Raw genomic sequence first — 20,162 nt, 5'->3', positions numbered from 1 at the left:
TCACACATCCCCTACTACTATGTATATCACTTCGCCAATAAATGATTGCTGGCGATACGAAATAATACTGAGAGAAAATCAGCTATGGGGGACATGTCTCATAAGTTCTTCTTGCGAGTGCTACCACTGTGTCGTACAAAGAGAGATGTAATAGTGCTAATAACCGCCAGAAGTTAAAAAACTCAATCGCAACAACTACTGTATGTTACTATCAAAAGCGGTCTTGGTTCTTCAGGTGCACACAAGTATCCGTGTTAAAAGCTATACTGGCTTTATACACTCCTGGAAATTGAAATAAGAACACCGTGAATTCATTGTCCCAGGAAGGGGAAACTTTATTGACACATTCCTGGGGTCAGATACATCACATGATCACACTGACATAACCACAGGCACATAGACACAGGCAACAGAGCAAGCACAATGTCGGCACTAGTACAGTGTATATCCACCTTTCGTAGCAATGCAGGCTGCTATTCTCCCATGGAGACGATCGTAGAGATGCTGGATGTAGTCCTGTGGAACGGCTTGCCATGCCGTTTCCACCTGGCACCTCAGATGGACCAGCGTTCGTGCTGGACGTGCAGACCGCGTGAGACGACGCTTCATCCAGTCCAAACATGCTCAATGGGGGACAGATCCGGATATCTTGCTGGCCAGGGTAGTTGACTTACACCTTCTAGAGCACGTTGGGTGGCACGGGATACATGCGGACGTGCATTGTCCTGTTGGAACAGCAAGTTCCCTTGCCGGTCTAGGAATGGTAGAACGATGGGTTCGATGACGGTTTGGATGTACCGTGCACTATTCAGTGTCCCCTCGACGATCACCAGAGGTGTACGGCCAGTGTAGGAGATCGCTCCCCACACCATGATGCCGGGTGTTGGCCCTGTGTGCCTCGGTCGTTTGCAGTCCTGATTGTGGCGCTCACCTGCACGGCGCCAAACACGCATACGACCATCATTGGCACCAAGGCACAAGCGACTCTCATCGCTGAAGACGACACGTCTCCATTCGTCCCTCCATTCAAGCCTGTCGCGACACCACTGGAGGCGGGCTGCACGATGTTGGGGCGTGAGCGGAAGACGGCCTAACGGTGTGCGGGACCGTAGCCCAGCTTCATGGAGACGGTTGCGAATGGTCCTCGCCGATACCCCAGGAGCAACAGTGTCCCTAATTTGCTGGGAAGTGGCGGTGCGGTCCCCTACGGCACTGCGTAGGATCCTACGGACTTGGCGTGCATCCGTGCTTCGCTGCGGTCCGGTCCCAGGTCGACGGGCACGTGCACCTTCCGCCGACCACTGGCGACAACATAGATGCACTGTGGCGACCTCACGCCCCACGTGTTGAGCAATTCGGCGGTACGTCCACCCGGCCTCCCGCATGTCCACTATACGCCCTCGCTCAAAGTCCGTCAACTGCACATACGGTTCACGTCCACGCTGTCGCGGCATGCTATCAGTGTTAAAGACTGCGATGGAGCTCCGTATGCCACGGCAAACTGGCTGACACAGACGGCGTCGGTGCACAAATGCTGCGCAGCTAGCGCCATTCGACGGCCAACACCGCGGTTCCTGGTGTGTCCGCTGTGCCGTGCGTGTGATCATTGCTTGTACAGCCCTCTCGCAGTGTCCGGAGCAAGTATGGTGGGTCTGACACACCGGTGTCAATGTGTTCTTTTTTCCATTTCCAGGAGTGTATATCGACTTACGGCATTGCCTCCAAATGAATTGGTTTTTCCAGACAAATACCGCAACACTGAATACAGACGGTGATCGTAGGCATGTATGTTATCAGTCCAGCAGTGCGGTTACACGTCACTGACGGTGCACCCTCGTAATAAAATTAATGAACTTCGAAAGTGATTCGGCTAAGGAGCGTGGTATGAAACCGGTATTTACAAATCCCTCATGCCGCCGCTAGATATTTCTCCAGTATTTGTATCACAATCTGTCTTGATGCTATCTCAGAGGTTCTGCGATATATCCATTGAGTTAGAGGCGATGATTGACTGAGAAGGATCACAAATAGTAGTAGATGGTGTGCTGATTGAGGTCATAAGATATGTACATTAGCTTTTCAGATCTCTAGTGCTACACTTTCGGTATAAGTGATGCCTATGACTTTGAATCAAGTCTTTCCATTCAACTACATACCTGTGTTGTATCCGATGTAGAAGTCCTTTAATGGTTACAGCCACAAGTGAATCATATTTCTAGACACTCATATCTCGAAACGAGTCACCTTTCTCGAACCTATCTGCTGTAGTAAAATTCCAACATGGTTTTAGGTTGTCCTATGCATCTTGCCCCTCAGACTCTGCGCTACCATCCCCGCAGCTGTGCGCATGTGATAGTTCCGAAGGAAGTCGGAACTGTTTTACAAATGTGAGATCAAAAGAAATTAATTTCATAGGTAAACTATTTCTAACAATTCACGACAAAAATACTTTCGCAAATGTATCAGGTTATCTAATATGCACGAGGGCTGTTGATACCAACATCGTCTGCAATTATGGGTCTTATTTACGACAAGGGGCTGAAAACTAATCCCTCCGAATTTTTTTATGTGAAAACTTTTGAAGTTTTTCAAACAAATGAAACTTTATTAACATTTATATCTTTACTTCTCATTTTACATATTTATTACTGAACATAGCCAATATGACGAACACATTTCTCCCAACGAGAGACCAGTTCGTTAAAAATGCAACTGCAGAATGTTTGATTTTGTTCATAGAGCCAAAACCTCACCTCTGCTCTGCACGCACTCGTCACTGTCAAAATGAAGACATCGAGGTCATTTTTTAAAGTTTTGGGTACAGATGAAAGTCGGATGGGGCCAAGTCGGTGCTGCATGGAGGACGATCGATGACAGCGAACCCAAGACGTTGCACAGTTGCAGCGCTCGTGTGTGGTCTGCCATCGTCATACTGAAGGAGGGGTTCACGTGTCGACGAAATCTTCGAGTTCGTAACTCGATTACAGCTCCGTGTTTGTCACTCGCCGACTTAGTACCGTTATGTGCCGCAATGTTACACACTACAGTTCGTATCCCTCTAGCTGCAGATGGCTGCACATATGTACACTACTGGCCATGAAATTGCTACACCAAGAATGAATGCAGATGATAAAAGGGTATTCGTTGGACAAATATATTATACTAGAACTGACATGTGATTAGATTTTAACGCAATTTGGGTGCATAGATCCTGAGAAATCAGTACCCAAAACAATCACCTCTGGCCGTAATAATGACCTTGATACGGCTGGGCATTGAGTCAAACAGAGCTTGGATGGCTTGTACAGGTACAGAAGCTTCAACACGACACACGAGTAGTGACTGGCGTATTGTAACGATCCAGTTGCTCGGCTACCATTGACCAGACGTTTTCAATTGGTGAGACATCTGGAGAATGTTCTGGCCAGGGCAGCAGTCGAACATTTTCTGTATCCAGAAGGGCCCGTACGGGACCTGAAACATGCGGTCGTGCATTATCCTGCTGAAGTGAAAAGTAGATCCACGGGTCGTAACACATCTGAAATGTAACATCCACAACAAGAAGTGACAGAGACGTGTATCCAATGGCACCCCATACCATCGCGCCAGGTGATAAGCCAGTATGGCGATGACGAATACACGCTTCCAATGTGCGTTCACCGCGATGTCGCCAAACACGGATGCGACCATCATGATGCTGTAAACATAACCTGGATTCATCCGAAAAACTGACGTTTTGCCATTCGTGCACCCAGGTTCGTCGTTGAGTTCACCATCGCAGGCGCTCCTCTCAGTGATGCAGCGTCAAGGGTAACCGCAGCCACGGTCTCCGAGCTGATAGTCCGTGTTGCTGCAGACATCGTCGAACTGTTCGTGCAGATGGTCGTTGTCTTGCAAACGTCCCCATTTGTTGACTCGGGGATCGAGACGTGGCTGCACGATCCGTTACAGCCATGCGGATAAGATGCCTGTCATCTCGACTGCTAGTGATACGAGGCCGTTGGGATCCAGCACGGCGTTCCGTATTAACCTCCTGAACCCACCGACTGCATATTCTGCTAACAGTCATTTGATGTCGACCAACGCGAGCAGCAATGTCGCGATACGATAAACCGCAATTTCGATAGGCTACATTCCGACTTTTATCAAAGTCGGAAACGTGATTGTGCGCATTTCTCCTCCTTACACGAGGCATCATAACAACGTTTCACCAGGCAACGTCGGTCAACTGCTGTTTGTGTATGGGAAATCGGTTGGAAACTTTCCTCATGTCAGCACGTTTTGGTTGTCGCCACCGGCTCCAACCTTGTGTGAATACTCTGAAAAGCTAATCATTTGCATATCACAGCATCTTCTTCCTGTCGATTAAATTTCACGCCTGTAGCACGTCATCTTCATGGTGTAGTAATTTTAATGGCCAGTATTGTAGATCCGAAAAATAAAGGATGTAAAATGTTAATAGTGTATGTTTTATTTAAAAATCCTTAACAGCTTCCACATAAGAAATTCGGAGGTATTACTTCTCAGTGTGCCTTCTGTCTTGTCGTAGCATAGTACAAATATCTCAGATTTTGTTCTGTTGCTGTTGCTAATTCGTCTGTAATCGATAATAACAATTGAATAAATGTTGACACGCTGTTATCTTCAGCAAATACCTGTCCGTCTTACATTTTAATCTTTTGTTAGCATTCTTACAAACACAAATCATACAATTCTTCATACAGCATCTTGCTGTTACTTTTTACCCTTTAAAGGAGTTTTTTTCATAAATTCTTTTCTTGTCATTTTCCGACTGCTGGATCCTATTCTCGTGAACTTTTTAAATAAAATATCGGTCGATAATTCCCGATTTTCTGCAGACTGGACCTGGCACTGCTATTCCAGACTGACAATTTCAGCCTCCAAAACGCTTCCCCTCTATTACACCTTTCCTAGTGTGTGATGCAGTACTTTAAGGAGAACTGTACGCGTTGCAATACCAAGTGATGTTGCCGTACCATGTTTCAGGCGCTGGTCACGGAGAAGACTTCCCGTATTTCTGCCGCGGCACCATCTACGGAGATCCACCGCCAAAAGATACCTTCGAAGGGAAACTCGCCGATCAACTGACGCGCCTCTGGACCAACTTCGCCAAAACAGGGTGAGTGCCAGGTATTCTGCAACGTGTGATGTACGGAGCTCGTACAGCGATATGAAGAAATCAAGTTCTCAGTCCCTATCAGATTCTGTGCCAAATTTGGTAATGAGCTAGCCCCTATTTTAACCACAATCTACCGAAGAGCCCGCGAACAAAACTGCGTGATCTGTGGAAGAAAGCGATGGACGCACATGTCTACAAAAAAGCTGGCAGAAATGATAAAAGTACTTTGCAGTATCCTTGTCATCCGCTTGTCGACCGAGCGAGGTGGCGCAGTGGTTAGCACACTGGACTCGCATTCGGGAGGACGACGATTCAATCCCGCGTCCGGCCATCCTGATTCAGGTTTTCCGTGATTTCCCTAATCGCTCCAGGCAAATGCCGGGATGGTTCCTTTGAAAGGGCACGTCCGACTTCCTTCCCTGTCCTTCCCTAATCCAATGGAACCGAGGAGCTCGCTGTTTGGTCTCTTCCCCCAAACAACCCAACCCCAACCCCCGCTTGTTGCAGAATTTTAGAACATATTCTGAGTTCAAAATAATAAGGTGTGAAACTAAACCGTTCCAGAGACCTTTCCACGTCTCAATCAACGCTTGTATATATGCCGATGGAAATGAAAAATGAAAATTTGTACCAAAGGTGGGAGATTTTCCTAAATTGCTTCAAGCAAATACCGGGATGGTCCCTTTGAAAGGCACAGCTGACTTCCTACCCTATACTTCCCTAATCGAATGGAACCGATGACCTCGCTGTTCACTCCCCCCCCCCCCCCGTCCTCCCACGCCCCCAAATCAACCAACCTACCAAAGATGGGATTCGAACCCAGGTGTTCTAGGCTACCACTATGGCAACCTGACTCAGTGGCTTTGCACCATTATCTAGACTACTTTAGCACACACGCCTCCGCAGTCCAAATTTCTATACACGCCTTAGTACACTGGTGTTCTCTCTAAACGCAAAAGGCATTGCAAAGGCTCTCCAGCTGTACTGGAATAGCACTTCAGCGTGGAAGGAAATGACGGATCCCGTCTGAAACCCAGGAATTGGTGCTTTCATCAAATGAAGTGCCATTCCAATACTGCTGGAGAGCTTCAGCAATGCTGTTCGAATTTAGGGAGAATACCAGTGGGCTGAGGGGGTGAATGGGAATCTGGATTGAGAAAGGAAGTGAGCTAGGGTAGTCTGTGCAGATGTGCAAAGCCACTGTGCCAGGGTGGCGTAGTGGTTAGCGCGTCTGTCCAATGAGCAGGAGACCTGGGTTCGAATACTGCTCGTGGTATAAATTTCCATTCGTCGCTTCAGTCTTCATACATACACAGCAATGAAGTATCTCGAGCAGAATGACATCCATCATACCAACCACCATGGATTACGAAAACATTGATCATGTGAAGCTCAACTCACACATTTCTCAAATGACATCCTGAAAGCGAAGGTTCAGTGCAGCCAGGTATGAGCACTATTTGTTGATTTCCAAAAATCGATTGAATCAGTATCCCACCTATGCTTATTATGGAAAGTGCGACTGTATGGAACATCAAGAGAAATTTGTGACTTGATCGAGGATTTCTTGACAGGGAGGACGCAGAATCTCGCGGCTGGAGGTTCATCGACAGATGTAGAAGTATCTGTGAGTGTGCCACATTGAAGTGTGTTGGGTTTATTGCTGCTCACACGATATGTCAATGAACTTTTAATAGTAACCTCAGACATTTCGCAATTATTAGCAACTAGCTTTAACTGATCCGATGAGCAAAATTATGCACTTCACAAAATGAGGAACGTAGTATCATATGTAACAAAAGAGATTCGTTATCTGTTACTTAATGTCTGGATTTTTTTAGATTCGAAGGCTCTCTTAGCTAAAAAGAAATAGTTTTAAAGTGGACGTAAAGAATCAGCCTCGATTTGTAATTGAGGCTGATTCTTTATAATCGTTAAATTAATCATGATTGCTGACGGCTGCAATGTTAAAGGTTCTCTATAGAATCGTTTTATGGCTTTGTTGTTACAACTGGCTAAAATACAAAGGGCGTTCAAAAAGTTTTGCACAGTTGTCTCTATTTTATTTATTTTTTGCAGGAGGAGAATGAAATTTCTTGTGAACATCCTTGGAACATTTAGCTATACATTAAGCCTCCTCAATGTAGCCTCCATCATCTGTGACGCATCTGGCCCAACGTTCTTTCCATGATGTAAATGCACTTCCGTAAAATTCTGGGGATTGACTTTACACCATCGCTTGACACAGGAAATAAAGGTCTTTCTAATTATCAAATATTTACCGCGCAGACGACCAAAGAGATATAAATCAGACGGTGCCAAGTCCGGACTGTAGGGAGTTTAATCTTTTTGTGGGATCTAAAATTTAAAAACCTCTCTCACACCGACCTGATTTAGCTTCACTGATCAGGATAGTAAAAAAACATGCGTATATTAAGGGAATTTTCATTCACAAAGCAGGCTTATCACATTCACACAGTTCAATACTGTTCTATCCTGATTAAATTGAACTTAACTTAAATTCCCTAAGGCAGTGAAGCAATTTCGAGGTCTCGCTGCGACGAAAATTGTCAGTCGATCTCCTGAAAAACATTTGTAATATTTATTAACTTTCGGTGATCACATGGGGAAGACCGGAGATCTGCTGGTAAGACCGTGTTAGCCTATTTATTGAAAGTAATAAGCTGGATATCTTGAGCAAACAAAACGGCAGGTTCGTCCAGTGTAAATCAGACGTTCCCCACTGATCCCGTGCAACTCAGCGTAGTAAGCAGACACTGTCAATAATAATCAGTTAAATAATACGCAAACACACTTACTTTAGTTTAGTTCATGTATTAAATTCCTTATCATACAGAATCTCATCAAGATGGCGACTAGCTCAACAATACATACATATATATCTTCGTTCTCTCACGGCTAATCGGCAAGATCTCCTTCATTCCTTTTCCTAAGAGAAAACATAGATAGCAGAGAAGCTATTCCATGGAGTAAATGGACGCACCAAGGAATAATAGGGATTGAAACTACTTTGCATTGATAGTCATCGTATATTAAAGTTTAGGAATCTGTAAGATAAGAAGAGATATTTCGAGATGTGTTCTGAGTTACATAATTTATAAAAGTTCTGAAAATATCGATGAGAGACCGCTGCAAGAGACATTACAGGAGGATGAGGAAAAATTTTTCCAACCCATTTTCCTGATTTTCTCCTGCGTCATAAGTGCTGTATGGGTTTGGCATTGTTATGGTGTAGTATGACGAGCTGCCCCTGAAGCTGTGGTCTGTGGATCTCGATGGCATGTCGCAGCTTGTCCAATGACATTTCAGCAAGCTGCAAGTCGTCACAATTCTGTTATTTTGGATGATTTGGTCAATGGTCTCCTTATTCACCTCACTCACTGCCGTCGATGGTCTGCCGCATCGTGGATTGTCCAGTAGAGAGAAATCACCTTCTTTAGAACTCTGGAACCATTGCTGGATACTGCTGCGTTCCATTGTGTCCTCCACATAAACAGGGAGCAACTTCCTGTGAATCGATGTGGCAGAGTCATCGCCGGTCTTGAAGAGGAACTCCATCACCGACAGTTTTCGCAACCCGACGTCTACTTCACGGTCCGTTATGGCTCACCTGTAAATAAAAGAGAATACTTTTATATACCAGCTTATAGCTAAATCTTCCAAGTATGTTCAAAAAATTTTCATTTTCCTCCTGCAAAAAATAAAAATTTAGACTGTGCCAAACTTTTTGAACGTCATTTGTACTTATGGTTATACAATAATTTGAAATTTTTCCAATGGGGCCCGAAAACATCCCAGTTACATGATATGTGATTTTCAATGCTATATTTCAATTCCATTACGAAAATAAAAACTTGGAAACAATGCACCTTATCAACCAACATTTATATCTCCCTTGTTGCAACCAACTCGTAGGAAATACACACATGTGCATTGTTGGAACAGTTGCATCATCAGAAATAACATTTTGTAGAAGTAAGAGGTGCTATTGCACTTTATTCATAATGGATTATGATATACGCTTTTGAAAGAGCTTACAGATTCTGGCACGTTGCAGTAGATATGCACAAGAGTGATACTAATAATGAATCAATTTTTGGAAATGGGGATGAGAGTGACACTGGTGTAGATATGGTAGAGGAGGAGAGGCAGGTTGGAGGCGAGAGGAATGTTAATGAATGCGAAGATGATAATGGTATTGGGGAAACTAGTGCGACTACTCTTTTGTCTATTAGTGGATAGATAACATATGGCAATACCACCTGATGTGTGCAAGTAGACTACCAGGAGTGTAACACGTGAAACTGCACATATTACCCCTCACCTTTGACCACAAATACAGACAAAGACAGATTGCCTCATATTTTTTATCACCAATCACATGCAGAGTGTAATAATAATGCGTACCAATAATCATGTAGGAAACAGTAAAGCTCCACATCTGTATCTTGAATGTTGTATAGAATGTGACTCTACAGAACTACAGGTATTCTTTGTTAATAATTGCTGATATACACGAGGCACGTGGGAAATCTTCGGGCGAACGCCAGTCATATGAGTATGGATTACCCACTTCTCGAGTCACGAGCTTCTTATGATTTCATCCTGTAGAGGACATCGTGGCGATGTCGGTCGGCTGTTAACATGTTATTCTGATGAGGATCTGGGGAAGGTGGCTGAAGGACGATGAAACCACGAATAGGCGGCTAGGGGTTGAGCGGCCACACCTCACCACCGAACCTGTAGGTCGGAGGCTTGTGCCCCCTTTACATTCCAATGCGCAGCACGATGAGACAGTGTTGCCAGCTCCCCGTTTTCATACATGATTTCCTAAAATACACCCCATCTAATTTTGCGTGATAAACGTTTTTCTTCAGTCTTCATAACATATGCTTGCCGACATCCAAGTACGGCATTTTTTCTTCACCCTGTATATGTTAATGGTGTCTGGCGTTAGATAGAATCGCATGCGGATTTCATTATCTGTTCCCAGAGCTATCCACCACAATGTAAGTAGGTGGTGGTGACTGAATGTAGAAACAGTTTCACCTTGACTCTGTCCAAGTGATTGCGTACTAATGCCCTGGAATTTCCCTTTGGTAGCCCTGTGAAGAAAGATGTAGTATTGAAGCTAAATAGAAGATTTGTTCAGACGTACACTATGCAATCAAAAGTATCCGGACACTTGGCTGTAAATGACAATTTCGTGGCGCCCTCCATCGGTAATGTTGGAATTCAGTATGGTGTTGACCCACCCTTAGCCTCGATGACAGCTTCCTCTCTCGCAAGCATACGTTCAATCAAGTGTTGGATGGTTTCTTGAGGAATGGCAGGCAATTCTTCACCGAGTGCTGCACTGAGGAGAGGTGTCGATGTCGGTCGGTGAGGACTGGCACGAAGTCAGCGTTCGGAAACATTCCAAAGGTTTCTATAGCATTCAGGTCAGGACTCTGTGCGGGCCAGTCCATTACAGGGATGTCACTGTCGTAAAACCACTCCACCACAGGCCGTGCATTATGGTGCTGGATCGTGTTGAAATATGCAATCACTATCCCAGAATTGCTCTTCAATAGTGGGAGGCAAGAAGTTGCTTAAAACATTAATGAAGGCCAGTGCTGTGATAGTGCCACGCAAAACAACAAGGGGTTCAAGCCCCTTCCGTGAAAACCACCACCACACTATAACACTACCATCTCCAAATTTTACTGTTGGTACTGTTGGCACTGCACACTCTGGCAGATGCCGTTCACTGGGCATTCGTCATCGGATCGCCACATTGTGTACCGTGATGCATCACTCCACACAAAGTTCCTCCACTTCTCAATCGTGCTATGTTTACGCTCCTTACACCAAGCTAGGCGTCGTTTGGCATTTACCGGCGTCATGTGTGGCTTATGAGCAGCCGCTCGACCGTGAAATCCAAGCGTTCTCACCTCCCACCTAACTGTCATAGTACTTGCTGTGGATCATGATGCAGTTTGGAATTCCTGTGTGATGGTCTGGATAGATGTCTTCATATTACACATTACGACCCTCTTCAACTGTCGGCGGTCTCTGTCAGTCAACAGACGATGTGGGACTGTACGCTTTTGTGCTGTACATGTCCGTTCACGTTTCCACTTCACTATCAGAAACAGTGGACCTAGGGATGTTTAAGAGTGTGGAAATCTCGTGTACAGACGTATGACACAAGTGACATCCAATCACCTGACCTCGTTCGAAGTCCGTGAGTTCGGCAGAGTGCCCCTTTCTGCTCTCTCACGATGTCTAATGACTACTGAGGTCGCTGATATGGAGTACCTGGCAGCAAGTGGCGGCACAGTGCACTTAATATGAGAAACGTATGTTCTTGGGGTGTCTGGATCTTTTGATCACATAGCGTATCTCTTGAAGCACTTTCACATTTTAACTATATAACAATATTTTGTAGAGTTATATGTTATTTACTGTTTGTGAGGAACCTTTCATTCTGTGTGTGCAGCCAAGTAGCAGACCCTGAGGTGGAGGTGTCATGGCCGCCTTTCACAGAGCAGGACCAGTCCTACTTGCACATTACCAGCGACGGGCTGAACATAGCCAGCCGGCCGTTCGAGGAGCGAGTGGCCTTCTGGGAGAAACTCTACGACCGATACGACAGCTAGCAGCAGTTTACAATCCAGCTGCATCAGGGGAAGTCGCTGAAAGTTTCTCATGGCATGGACTTTACCCACGTTTCGATTGTAACGACAGAAGCTTCTGGTTGAAATACACCTATCTCTAGGAAATGCAATGAGTATAATGTGTATTTTATCAACAATGGTAGGGTGAAATTGCGGCAGTACACACTTAACATATCTGTAAGTATACCTGTCCTGTCTATGGAAGGTGATTGTACAGAACTTCAGACATTTATGTCATGCTGTTATTTTATTTACCCTGTCCATTGGGCCAAGATGCAATGGAGTGGGGCTATTCAGATAGGGGTTGGAGCTATTTCAGTAAGATTAAATATGGGGAGATACGCAATTAAATTACATTCATATTCAGCTGAAAACAATTGTAATTTCAATTGCTTCCGATAATGCTCCTGTTCTCGTATAAATCACCTGTAGTAACCACTAATTACTTGTGATCCTGGGGGACTGATGACCTTAGCTGTTTAGTCCCCCTTAAACATCCCAACAACCACCACCACTTGTGATCCCTCGCACCGAAACAGTGTTCATGGTACCATGTGGCACACTTTTGGCATCGTATCCACATCTACAACGCTTGACAATTTTCTGTAGTACAGTCCACATTTACATTCCATCGCCACTCCTTCTGAATCATTTATGGGTACAGCATAATCGGAACTATATAAATAGGTGTCTAAATTTTTTATTTTAATTTCGGTAGCAGGTTTGTTGAATAGGCTTACACTGGCTCTCTTTCTGGTGCCAATACCTTTTTTTCACATCACCATTAGTCTCAAAAGCTCTCTTTTCTGCTTCTTTCTGCACCGTTAACTCTTCTTTTCCCCTTATTAGAGTAAACGTTTCAGGAGATATGTGACGAGTATTTGGTACAACTTTGGAGATTTGTTTCTCAGACTGCTCCTGTGGAGAAGGACACCCCGAGTGGAGAATAGTGAGGTAGCTGTTGGCGGCTTATCGCTGTTGCGCCATATTCTGTGGTTGTTTTCAGTGGTTACATAAGGGCTTTACAAGGAGCAAAACGGCAATCCTCAGTTCCATCCTAAGGCAGATACAACTGAGGATTGTCGGTTTGCTTCTCACATCCCTGTACAGGAAAATTCACTTACAGCCAATCTGCCGCAGTTTACATCCATACTTCGCCGAAAATGCGACTGAAATGAACGCTGTCTCAGAGTATTGTGTCTTGAAAACAGATCTCTCTAAGGGATGTTGTACATGGGTAGTGTGTATCAGAACATTTGGATCATACTCTCCTGGAAAAATGCCAACGCTGCAAGTGAAAAATGTGACAGGTACCAATCCAAAATAAGATGTAATTTTTCTGGCACTCTATTTTCTTAAAGACTCTCATCCATTTCAAAATAGTTCTTCATTTACCTATCAGTTTTACTTATGAATGAAATAGGTCTACTGGCAAGTTAACAGTCGTCTCTGACGCCTGTCCTTTTCCCTTGAAGGTAAGAAGCGGTAGCAGATTTGCTCCTGCTGCTTTGCAACTAACTAAAGCGCTAAAGTTCTCAGCTCTTTTAACGCTCGTCAAAGAATGGATCTGTTTTGTTACCTACTCTGCAACGACCTTCGGAGGTCTGTTTTTGAATGGCAACATTGTTTCGTCCACGTTATACACGTTATCATGGAGAGTTCGAAGGCTGCAATAATTACATTTTTCTCTGTCAGTCCAAATACGAGGAGGTGTTCACTAAGTAATGCAATACATAACTTTCTCGGCCATTTTCGCTTGAAGAACTGCGAAATTTGTTACGGGACATCGTGAAAATAGACTACTGGCCATTAAAATTGTTACACCACGAAGATGACTTACTACAGACGCGAAATTTATCCGACAGGAAGAGGATGCTGTGATGTGCAAATGATTAGCTTACCCGAGCATTCACACTAGGTTGGCGCCGGCGGCGACGCTTACAACGTGCTGCCATGAAAGTTTCCAATAGATTTCTCATACACAAACAGCAGTTGACCGGCGTTGCCTGGTGAAACGTTGTTGTGATGCCTCGTGTAAGGGGAAGAAAAGCGTACCTTTGATAAAGGTCGGATTGTAGCTTATCGCGATTGCGGTTTATCGTATCGTGACATTGCTGCTCGCGTTGGTCGAGATCCATTGACTGTTTGCAGAATATGGAGTCGGTGGGTTCAGGAGGGTAATGTGAAACACCGTGCTGGATCGCAACGGCCTCGCATCTCTAGCAGTTGAGATGACAGGCATCTTATCCGCATGGCTGTAACGGACCGTTCAGCCACGTCTCGATCCCTGAGCCAACTGATGGGGACGTCTGCAAGACAACAGCGATCTGCACGAACAGTTCGACGGCGTTTGCAGCAGCATGGACTATCAGCTCGGAGACCATGGCCGCGGTTACCCTTGACGCTGCATCACAGACACGAGCGCCTGTGATGGTGTACTCAACGTCAAACCTTGGTGCACGAATGGCCAAACGTCATTTTTTCGGATGAATCCAGGTTCTATTTACAGCATCATGATGGTCGCATCCGTGTTTGGCGACATCGCGGTGAACGCATATTGGAAGCGTGAATTCGTCATCGCCATACTGGTGTATCACCCTTCGTGATGGTATGGGGTGCCATTGGTTACACGTCTCGGTCACCTCTTGTTCGCATTGATGGCACTTTGAACAGTGGACGTTACATTTCAGATGTGTTACGATCCGTGGCTCTACCCTTAATTCGATCCCTGTGAAACACGACATTTCAGCAGGATAACGCACGACCGCATGTTGCAGGTCCTGTACAGACCTTACTGGATACAGAAAATGTTCGACTGCTGCCCTGGCCAGCACATCGTCCAAATCTCTCACCAACTGAAAACGTCTGGTCAATGGTGGCCGAGCAACTGGCTCGTCACAATATCAACTGTGGTATCGTGTTGAAGCTGCATGGGCAGCTATACCTGTACACGCCATCCAAGCTCTGCTTGACTCAATGCCCAGGCGTATCAAGGCCGTTATTACGGCCAGGGGTGGTTATTCTGTAGGACCAAATTGAGGAGCAAATCTCAAGTTTATGGAACGTGTCAGCAGATGATATTACAACTTAAAGGTAATCACAGATAAAAATGTTTGTGAACCAAAAAGTCAAGCCATAAGATTAAGTAAGCACAATCAAGGATACAACAAGAATCAGCTTAATTTTTCAAGGAACTCGTCGACAGAGTAGAGGGAGTGACCCATGAGAAAACTCTTCAGTTTCGATTTGAAAGCGCGTGGATTACTGATACGATTTTTGTATTCAAGTGGTAGCTTATTGAAAGTGGATGCGGCTGTATACTGCGCACCTTTCTCCACGAGAGTTAAGGAAATTCGATCTAAATGCAGCTTTGATTTCTACCGACATCCATTATGTAATTAACACCGATTCAAACCAGCTACCGGTACCAGTCGACGTCAGTATATCGCTTGTGGAACAAGGACCGAAAAGCTATTTGAAGAAGATTAGTCATTCCTTCCCAGCACTTACCTTACATTTTCCATGTGTGCAAGAACCATCCCTCGATTTTGTCGGATTGTTCAAAAATGAGTTGACGATTTGACTCATAAGCAAACAAATGTGATCTGTTCTATAATAAATGGAAACGAATTTGAAGACCGCTAGCTGTAATGATTGATTTATTAATGAAATTAATACGGCGAAAATGACAACTTTTGAATAATTTTGCATTACGTATACTATTTAACGATATTCTGTACAATGAACTGAAAAACAGATAATGGTAAACGGTCAGGGTATGAATTTGTACCGCCAGTATCGTAGTATTTGTATGGAGTGTAGCCATGTATGGAAGTGAAACATGGACAATAAATAGTTTGGACAAGAAGAGAATAGAAGCTTTCGAAATGTGGTGCTACAGAGAAAAGTGGAAGATTAGGTGGGTAGATCAAGTAACTAATGAGGAGGTATTGAGTAGGATTGTGGAGAAGAGAAGTTTGTAGCACAACTTGATTAGAAGAAGGGATCGGTTGGTAGGACATGCCCTGAGGCATCAAGGGATCACAAATTTAGCGTTGAAGGGCAGTGTGGAGGGTAAAAATCGTAGAGGGAGGCCAAGAGATGGATACACTAGGCAGATTCAGAAGGATGTAGGTTGCAGTAGGTACTGGGAGATGAAGGAGCTTGCACAGGATAGATTAGCATGGAGAGCTGCATCAAATCTGTCTCAGGACTGAAGACCACAACAACAACAACAACTACTACTACAACAACAGTATCGTAGTAGAGGAACTTTGTTCCTGCACTCCACTCACTCAGTTGAATCATGAACAAAGTGGTCAGAAACGATCTGGAGAGTTAGTAAACGTGTTGCAGGCAAGCGTGCTCGAGAGAAATTATTAAGACAAGCATTGAATACGTTGCGCCTTTCCCAAGTAAATTAGCTTTGAAATTCACCAATCAACCAATCAGGACGTTACTTTTGCAAATTAAAACGGCCCGCTAGAGATGTTGCCGCCACACGCGATCTTCATTTAGTTTCGTAAAAGAGAACAGGGTGATGCAAAATTTGGATATGGGACGGTAGTGAGAGTCGAACCCGAGGCAAAGGCTGAGCTGCCGTGTGCGCTGTCGTCTCCCGTGTGAGAACAACTGGCAGCAACTCCATCTAGCAGGACGTTTGAATTTGGGCGCGCAGTTGCGTGATTGGCTAACTTCAGTGCCAATCGATTCCGAAATGGTGTAAGGTATCAAATTTTTCCTTAGCAATTATTTCTCAACACAGCCTACCCTGTGTTACGAGTTCAGCACCACTTGTTACGGCAGACACAGTGGCTCCGCCAAAGACTGAGACGGCGTGGAGTTTTGCAGTTATTTATTGAACGTCGCTGCCCAGCCCTGGGGATCCCTCCGCCTGGCTGCTGTTGTGTAGACTCTCCGATAATGCGACGCGCGCCGCTGATCACACTCGGGTGCCTCAGGCCACCAGTGCGCTGTTGAAGCCAGGATGCGCTGTGGTTGAGATGAATTCGTCGCCCACGGAGCCGCGTCGCCGTGAGGTCAGCTGCCGACGCCTGAAGCACCGGCGGCTGCGAAGCCGTCAGTCGCGATGTCCGCAAGGTCCCGTCATGGACGGACCACGCGGCGTGGGGCCGGGTTGCCGTGAAGTCCGGGCGTCAGTCCCCGGCGGCGCCTGTGACCGACACCGCGCTGCGGTCGGTCCTGCTGGAAGTTCTCGCTGTAGTTACTCAGCCACGGTGCCGACCGAACTCTGCCCGACCTCCAGGGCTGAAGTTGACATCTGGCGGCGAACGGCTGACTCCTGCGAGCTGGAACAGACTTCCGGAATCGTCACCTCCGAAGATTGAGCATTCGGATCCTCAGATCCGAACTGCTTCCTAATGTCTTCTGTCCGTTGCTGCCTGCGCTCCACTATTTATATCCGGCAGGAGGACATTTTTTACCCTCGGTGGTAGCTTTTTGTTATTACTCCCACAGTATATTGCAGCGTAACCTAGCGTGCCGGCCTCACTTCCCCTTACTCAGCACTCCCCAGGTTTCGCTAGGCGCTCGGTCTGTGTGCGTCCTTGCGTCAGAATGTTGGTAGTAGACTGCTGCTGTCAGCAAGGCTATCTGTGCCTGCCTACTTCGCAACCCCTCGGTCGCCGGCGTACCTCTGTTTTGCCATTCTCCACCGCGTGTAGTAATGCTTACCACATGTGGCCGCAACACCTGCAAAGCTATTACAACCTTTCAGACAGCTTCTGGCTAACGTACATAACGTTACGGATATGGGAGGTATGCATGAAACTGCAACATCGATTTTATAGGAATCTAGTGGTCATCACATGATAAGCCACTAACCAGATTCTCAGGAGACGTGTCTCTACAACAAATGGGAGACTGGCCAAGATCTGTGGTTAACAGGTCTGATGGCCCCTTTGACAGTATACGTAAAAGATGTATTGAGTAGGACCTGCACAGCTGTTATAATGTTCGCCGATGAAGCTGTTGTGTTCAACAAAGTATCGTAGTTCGACGATCGCAAGGAAATGCTCATAGACTTCGACAATAGTTTCACATAGTGCAACAAATGGTAACTGACTTTAAATATGGATAATTGTGAAGTAAATACGGCAACAAAGACGTTACAAGATTAATGGTCAACATCTTCTGCATTTATTAATAAAGGAAATAAATTTTGCTGAATGAGTATGTGATCGATGTTGATATTTGGGGTTAAAGGTGTCTAGATCACGTAACATATAACAATGTTTGTAAAGTCGTTTCGGCTATATCCATAACGAGGTAACCACTGTCAACTGGCTGCCCCCTTAGGCGCTTAATTGAAATCGAACGTTGGTATTTAGTATGTAAAGAAAGGACAACAAATGTTCTTGTTTTGTATCTTAGTAATGGATAACAAAAATCTCTCACTTTTACCTTCCTTTAATGTTAATTACGTATCTGATCACGACTGTTGGCAAAAACGATATCGTAATTAAAGGGAAAGTTCTGGTCGAGGCGACAATGAGTATATCACCTTTTTCTTTACGTAACTCTGATTCACAGAGGCAACTGGCATGGGCCTCGCTTGGCCACCATATTCTGTGGACCTGAACACGAGGGAATCCTTCTTGTGGGGCTATATTAAAGTGTATTATGCCTGTAATAGAATTTTTTGATTGTAAAAGTAGAAGTTACAGTGTGTTGAATGGAACATTGTACCGATCGAAATTTAGGTATCTGTACGCTCTAGACGAATTAGTTCAAGAAAAGATTCGACCAGTACACGAATTTCTGTCGAACGCGGATACAGCTCCAGGCATGTTGACGAAGGTTATTCATCTACTCTGAACGCCGCGAACGCGTTGGGAATCGTCATAGGGACGAACAGCATACACTTCGTGGATTTATCTCATATCTAATGCGTGGCCACCGTGGAGCGAGAATAGTCTCATTTTGTGATTAGTGCCCAGTTTGGAAAAAAAATCACCAAATTCAGATCTAGCACATGTCCGAGGAAGAGGAAAGATGCATCTTTAGTACCGGGATCGAAGATTAACCATAAGTTTTGAAACAAATTTTTGTTTCTTCACACTTTAAACGCGTTTTTTCGAAACCGTGTATTTCAGATTGGGGGACAGATTAACCGATTTATACGATTTTTTTCTTAATACTTTTTTAAACATTCGAACTTAGAAAAACATCGAAATATGTGACAAGGTTTTCAAATAGCTGTATTTTTTCGATGTATTTTACAAAACTCCATCGCGTTGGCCTTCAAATTCACCCTAATTCATATTTTTATGGGTTTCAAAAACAAAACCTTTGCACAAACTAGGAGGCGCCGCTTAGACGCAAACTTTGACAAGGGTTGCAGCCACTACTTTTATTTTGCTATGTAATAAAAAAAATTCATACACAGATGCATGTATGATAAAGTGGTAAAACTCACATTTTAATAAAACCGATTCTGGTATGAAAAAAAGTCAACTTATCTTTGTGCCTCTCCACCCGAAGCGCCACCTTGACCAGTCTACACGGTTTTATTCGTAAAACATTTTGAGCACGTCGCATCGTATAAGCACGTAGAAATAATACCAACAAGCTACACTCCTGGAAATGGAAAAAAGAACACATTGACACTGCGAGAGGGCTGTACAAGCAATGATCACACGCACGGCACAGCGGACACACCAGGAACCGCGGTGTTGGCCGTCGAATGGCGCTAGCTGCGCAGCATTTGTGCACCGCCGCCGTCAGTGTCAGCCAGTTTGCCGTGGCATACGGAGCTCCATCGCAGTCTTTAACACTGGTAGCATGCCGCGACAGCGTGGACGTGAACGGTATGTGCAGTTGACGGACTTTGAGCGAGGGCGTATAGTGGGCATGCGGGAGGCCGGGTGGACGTACCGCCGAATTGCTCAACACGTGGGGCGTGAGGTCTCCACAGTACATCGATGTTGTCGCCAGTGGTCGGCGAAAGGTGCACGTGCCCGTCGACCTGGGACCGGACCGCAGCGACGCACGGATGCACGCCAAGACCGTAGGATCCTACGCAGTGCCGTAGGGGACCGCACCGCCACTTCCCAGCAAATTAGGGACACTGTTGCTCCTGGGGTATCGGCGAGGATCATTCGCAACCGTCTCCATGAAGCTGGGCTACGGTCCCGCACACCGTTAGGCCGTCTTCCGCTCACGCCCCAACATCGTGCAGCCCGCCTCCAGTGGTGTCGCGACAGGCGTGAATGGAGGGACGAATGGAGACGTGTCGTCTTCAGCGATGAGAGTCGCTTCTGCCTTGGTGCCAATGATGGTCGTATGCGTGTTTGGCGCCGTGCAGGTGAGCGCCACAATCA

General features: G+C 45.4%; 1 protein-coding gene across 1 annotated transcript in view; it reads left to right on the top strand.

The window, feature by feature from the left end:
• Positions 1-12,184, top strand: part of LOC126292205 (esterase FE4-like) — a 132,922-nt gene extending 120,738 nt beyond the window's left edge. The window contains exons 9-10 of the mRNA XM_049986057.1: positions 5,008-5,140; positions 11,643-12,184. Of these exons, the coding sequence (XP_049842014.1) occupies positions 5,008-5,140; positions 11,643-11,802 (293 nt within the window). The 3' untranslated portion in view covers positions 11,803-12,184. The remainder of the gene's footprint in view (positions 1-5,007; positions 5,141-11,642) is intronic.
• The last annotated feature ends 7,978 nt before the right edge of the window (positions 12,185-20,162 follow it).

The sequence above is a fragment of the Schistocerca gregaria genome, chromosome 9 (genome assembly GCF_023897955.1).
Source record: "Schistocerca gregaria isolate iqSchGreg1 chromosome 9, iqSchGreg1.2, whole genome shotgun sequence".
Classification (NCBI taxonomy): domain Eukaryota; kingdom Metazoa; phylum Arthropoda; class Insecta; order Orthoptera; family Acrididae; genus Schistocerca; species Schistocerca gregaria.
Note: the sequence above shows the minus strand (reverse complement) of the source record. Positions and strands in the feature narration are given on the sequence as shown.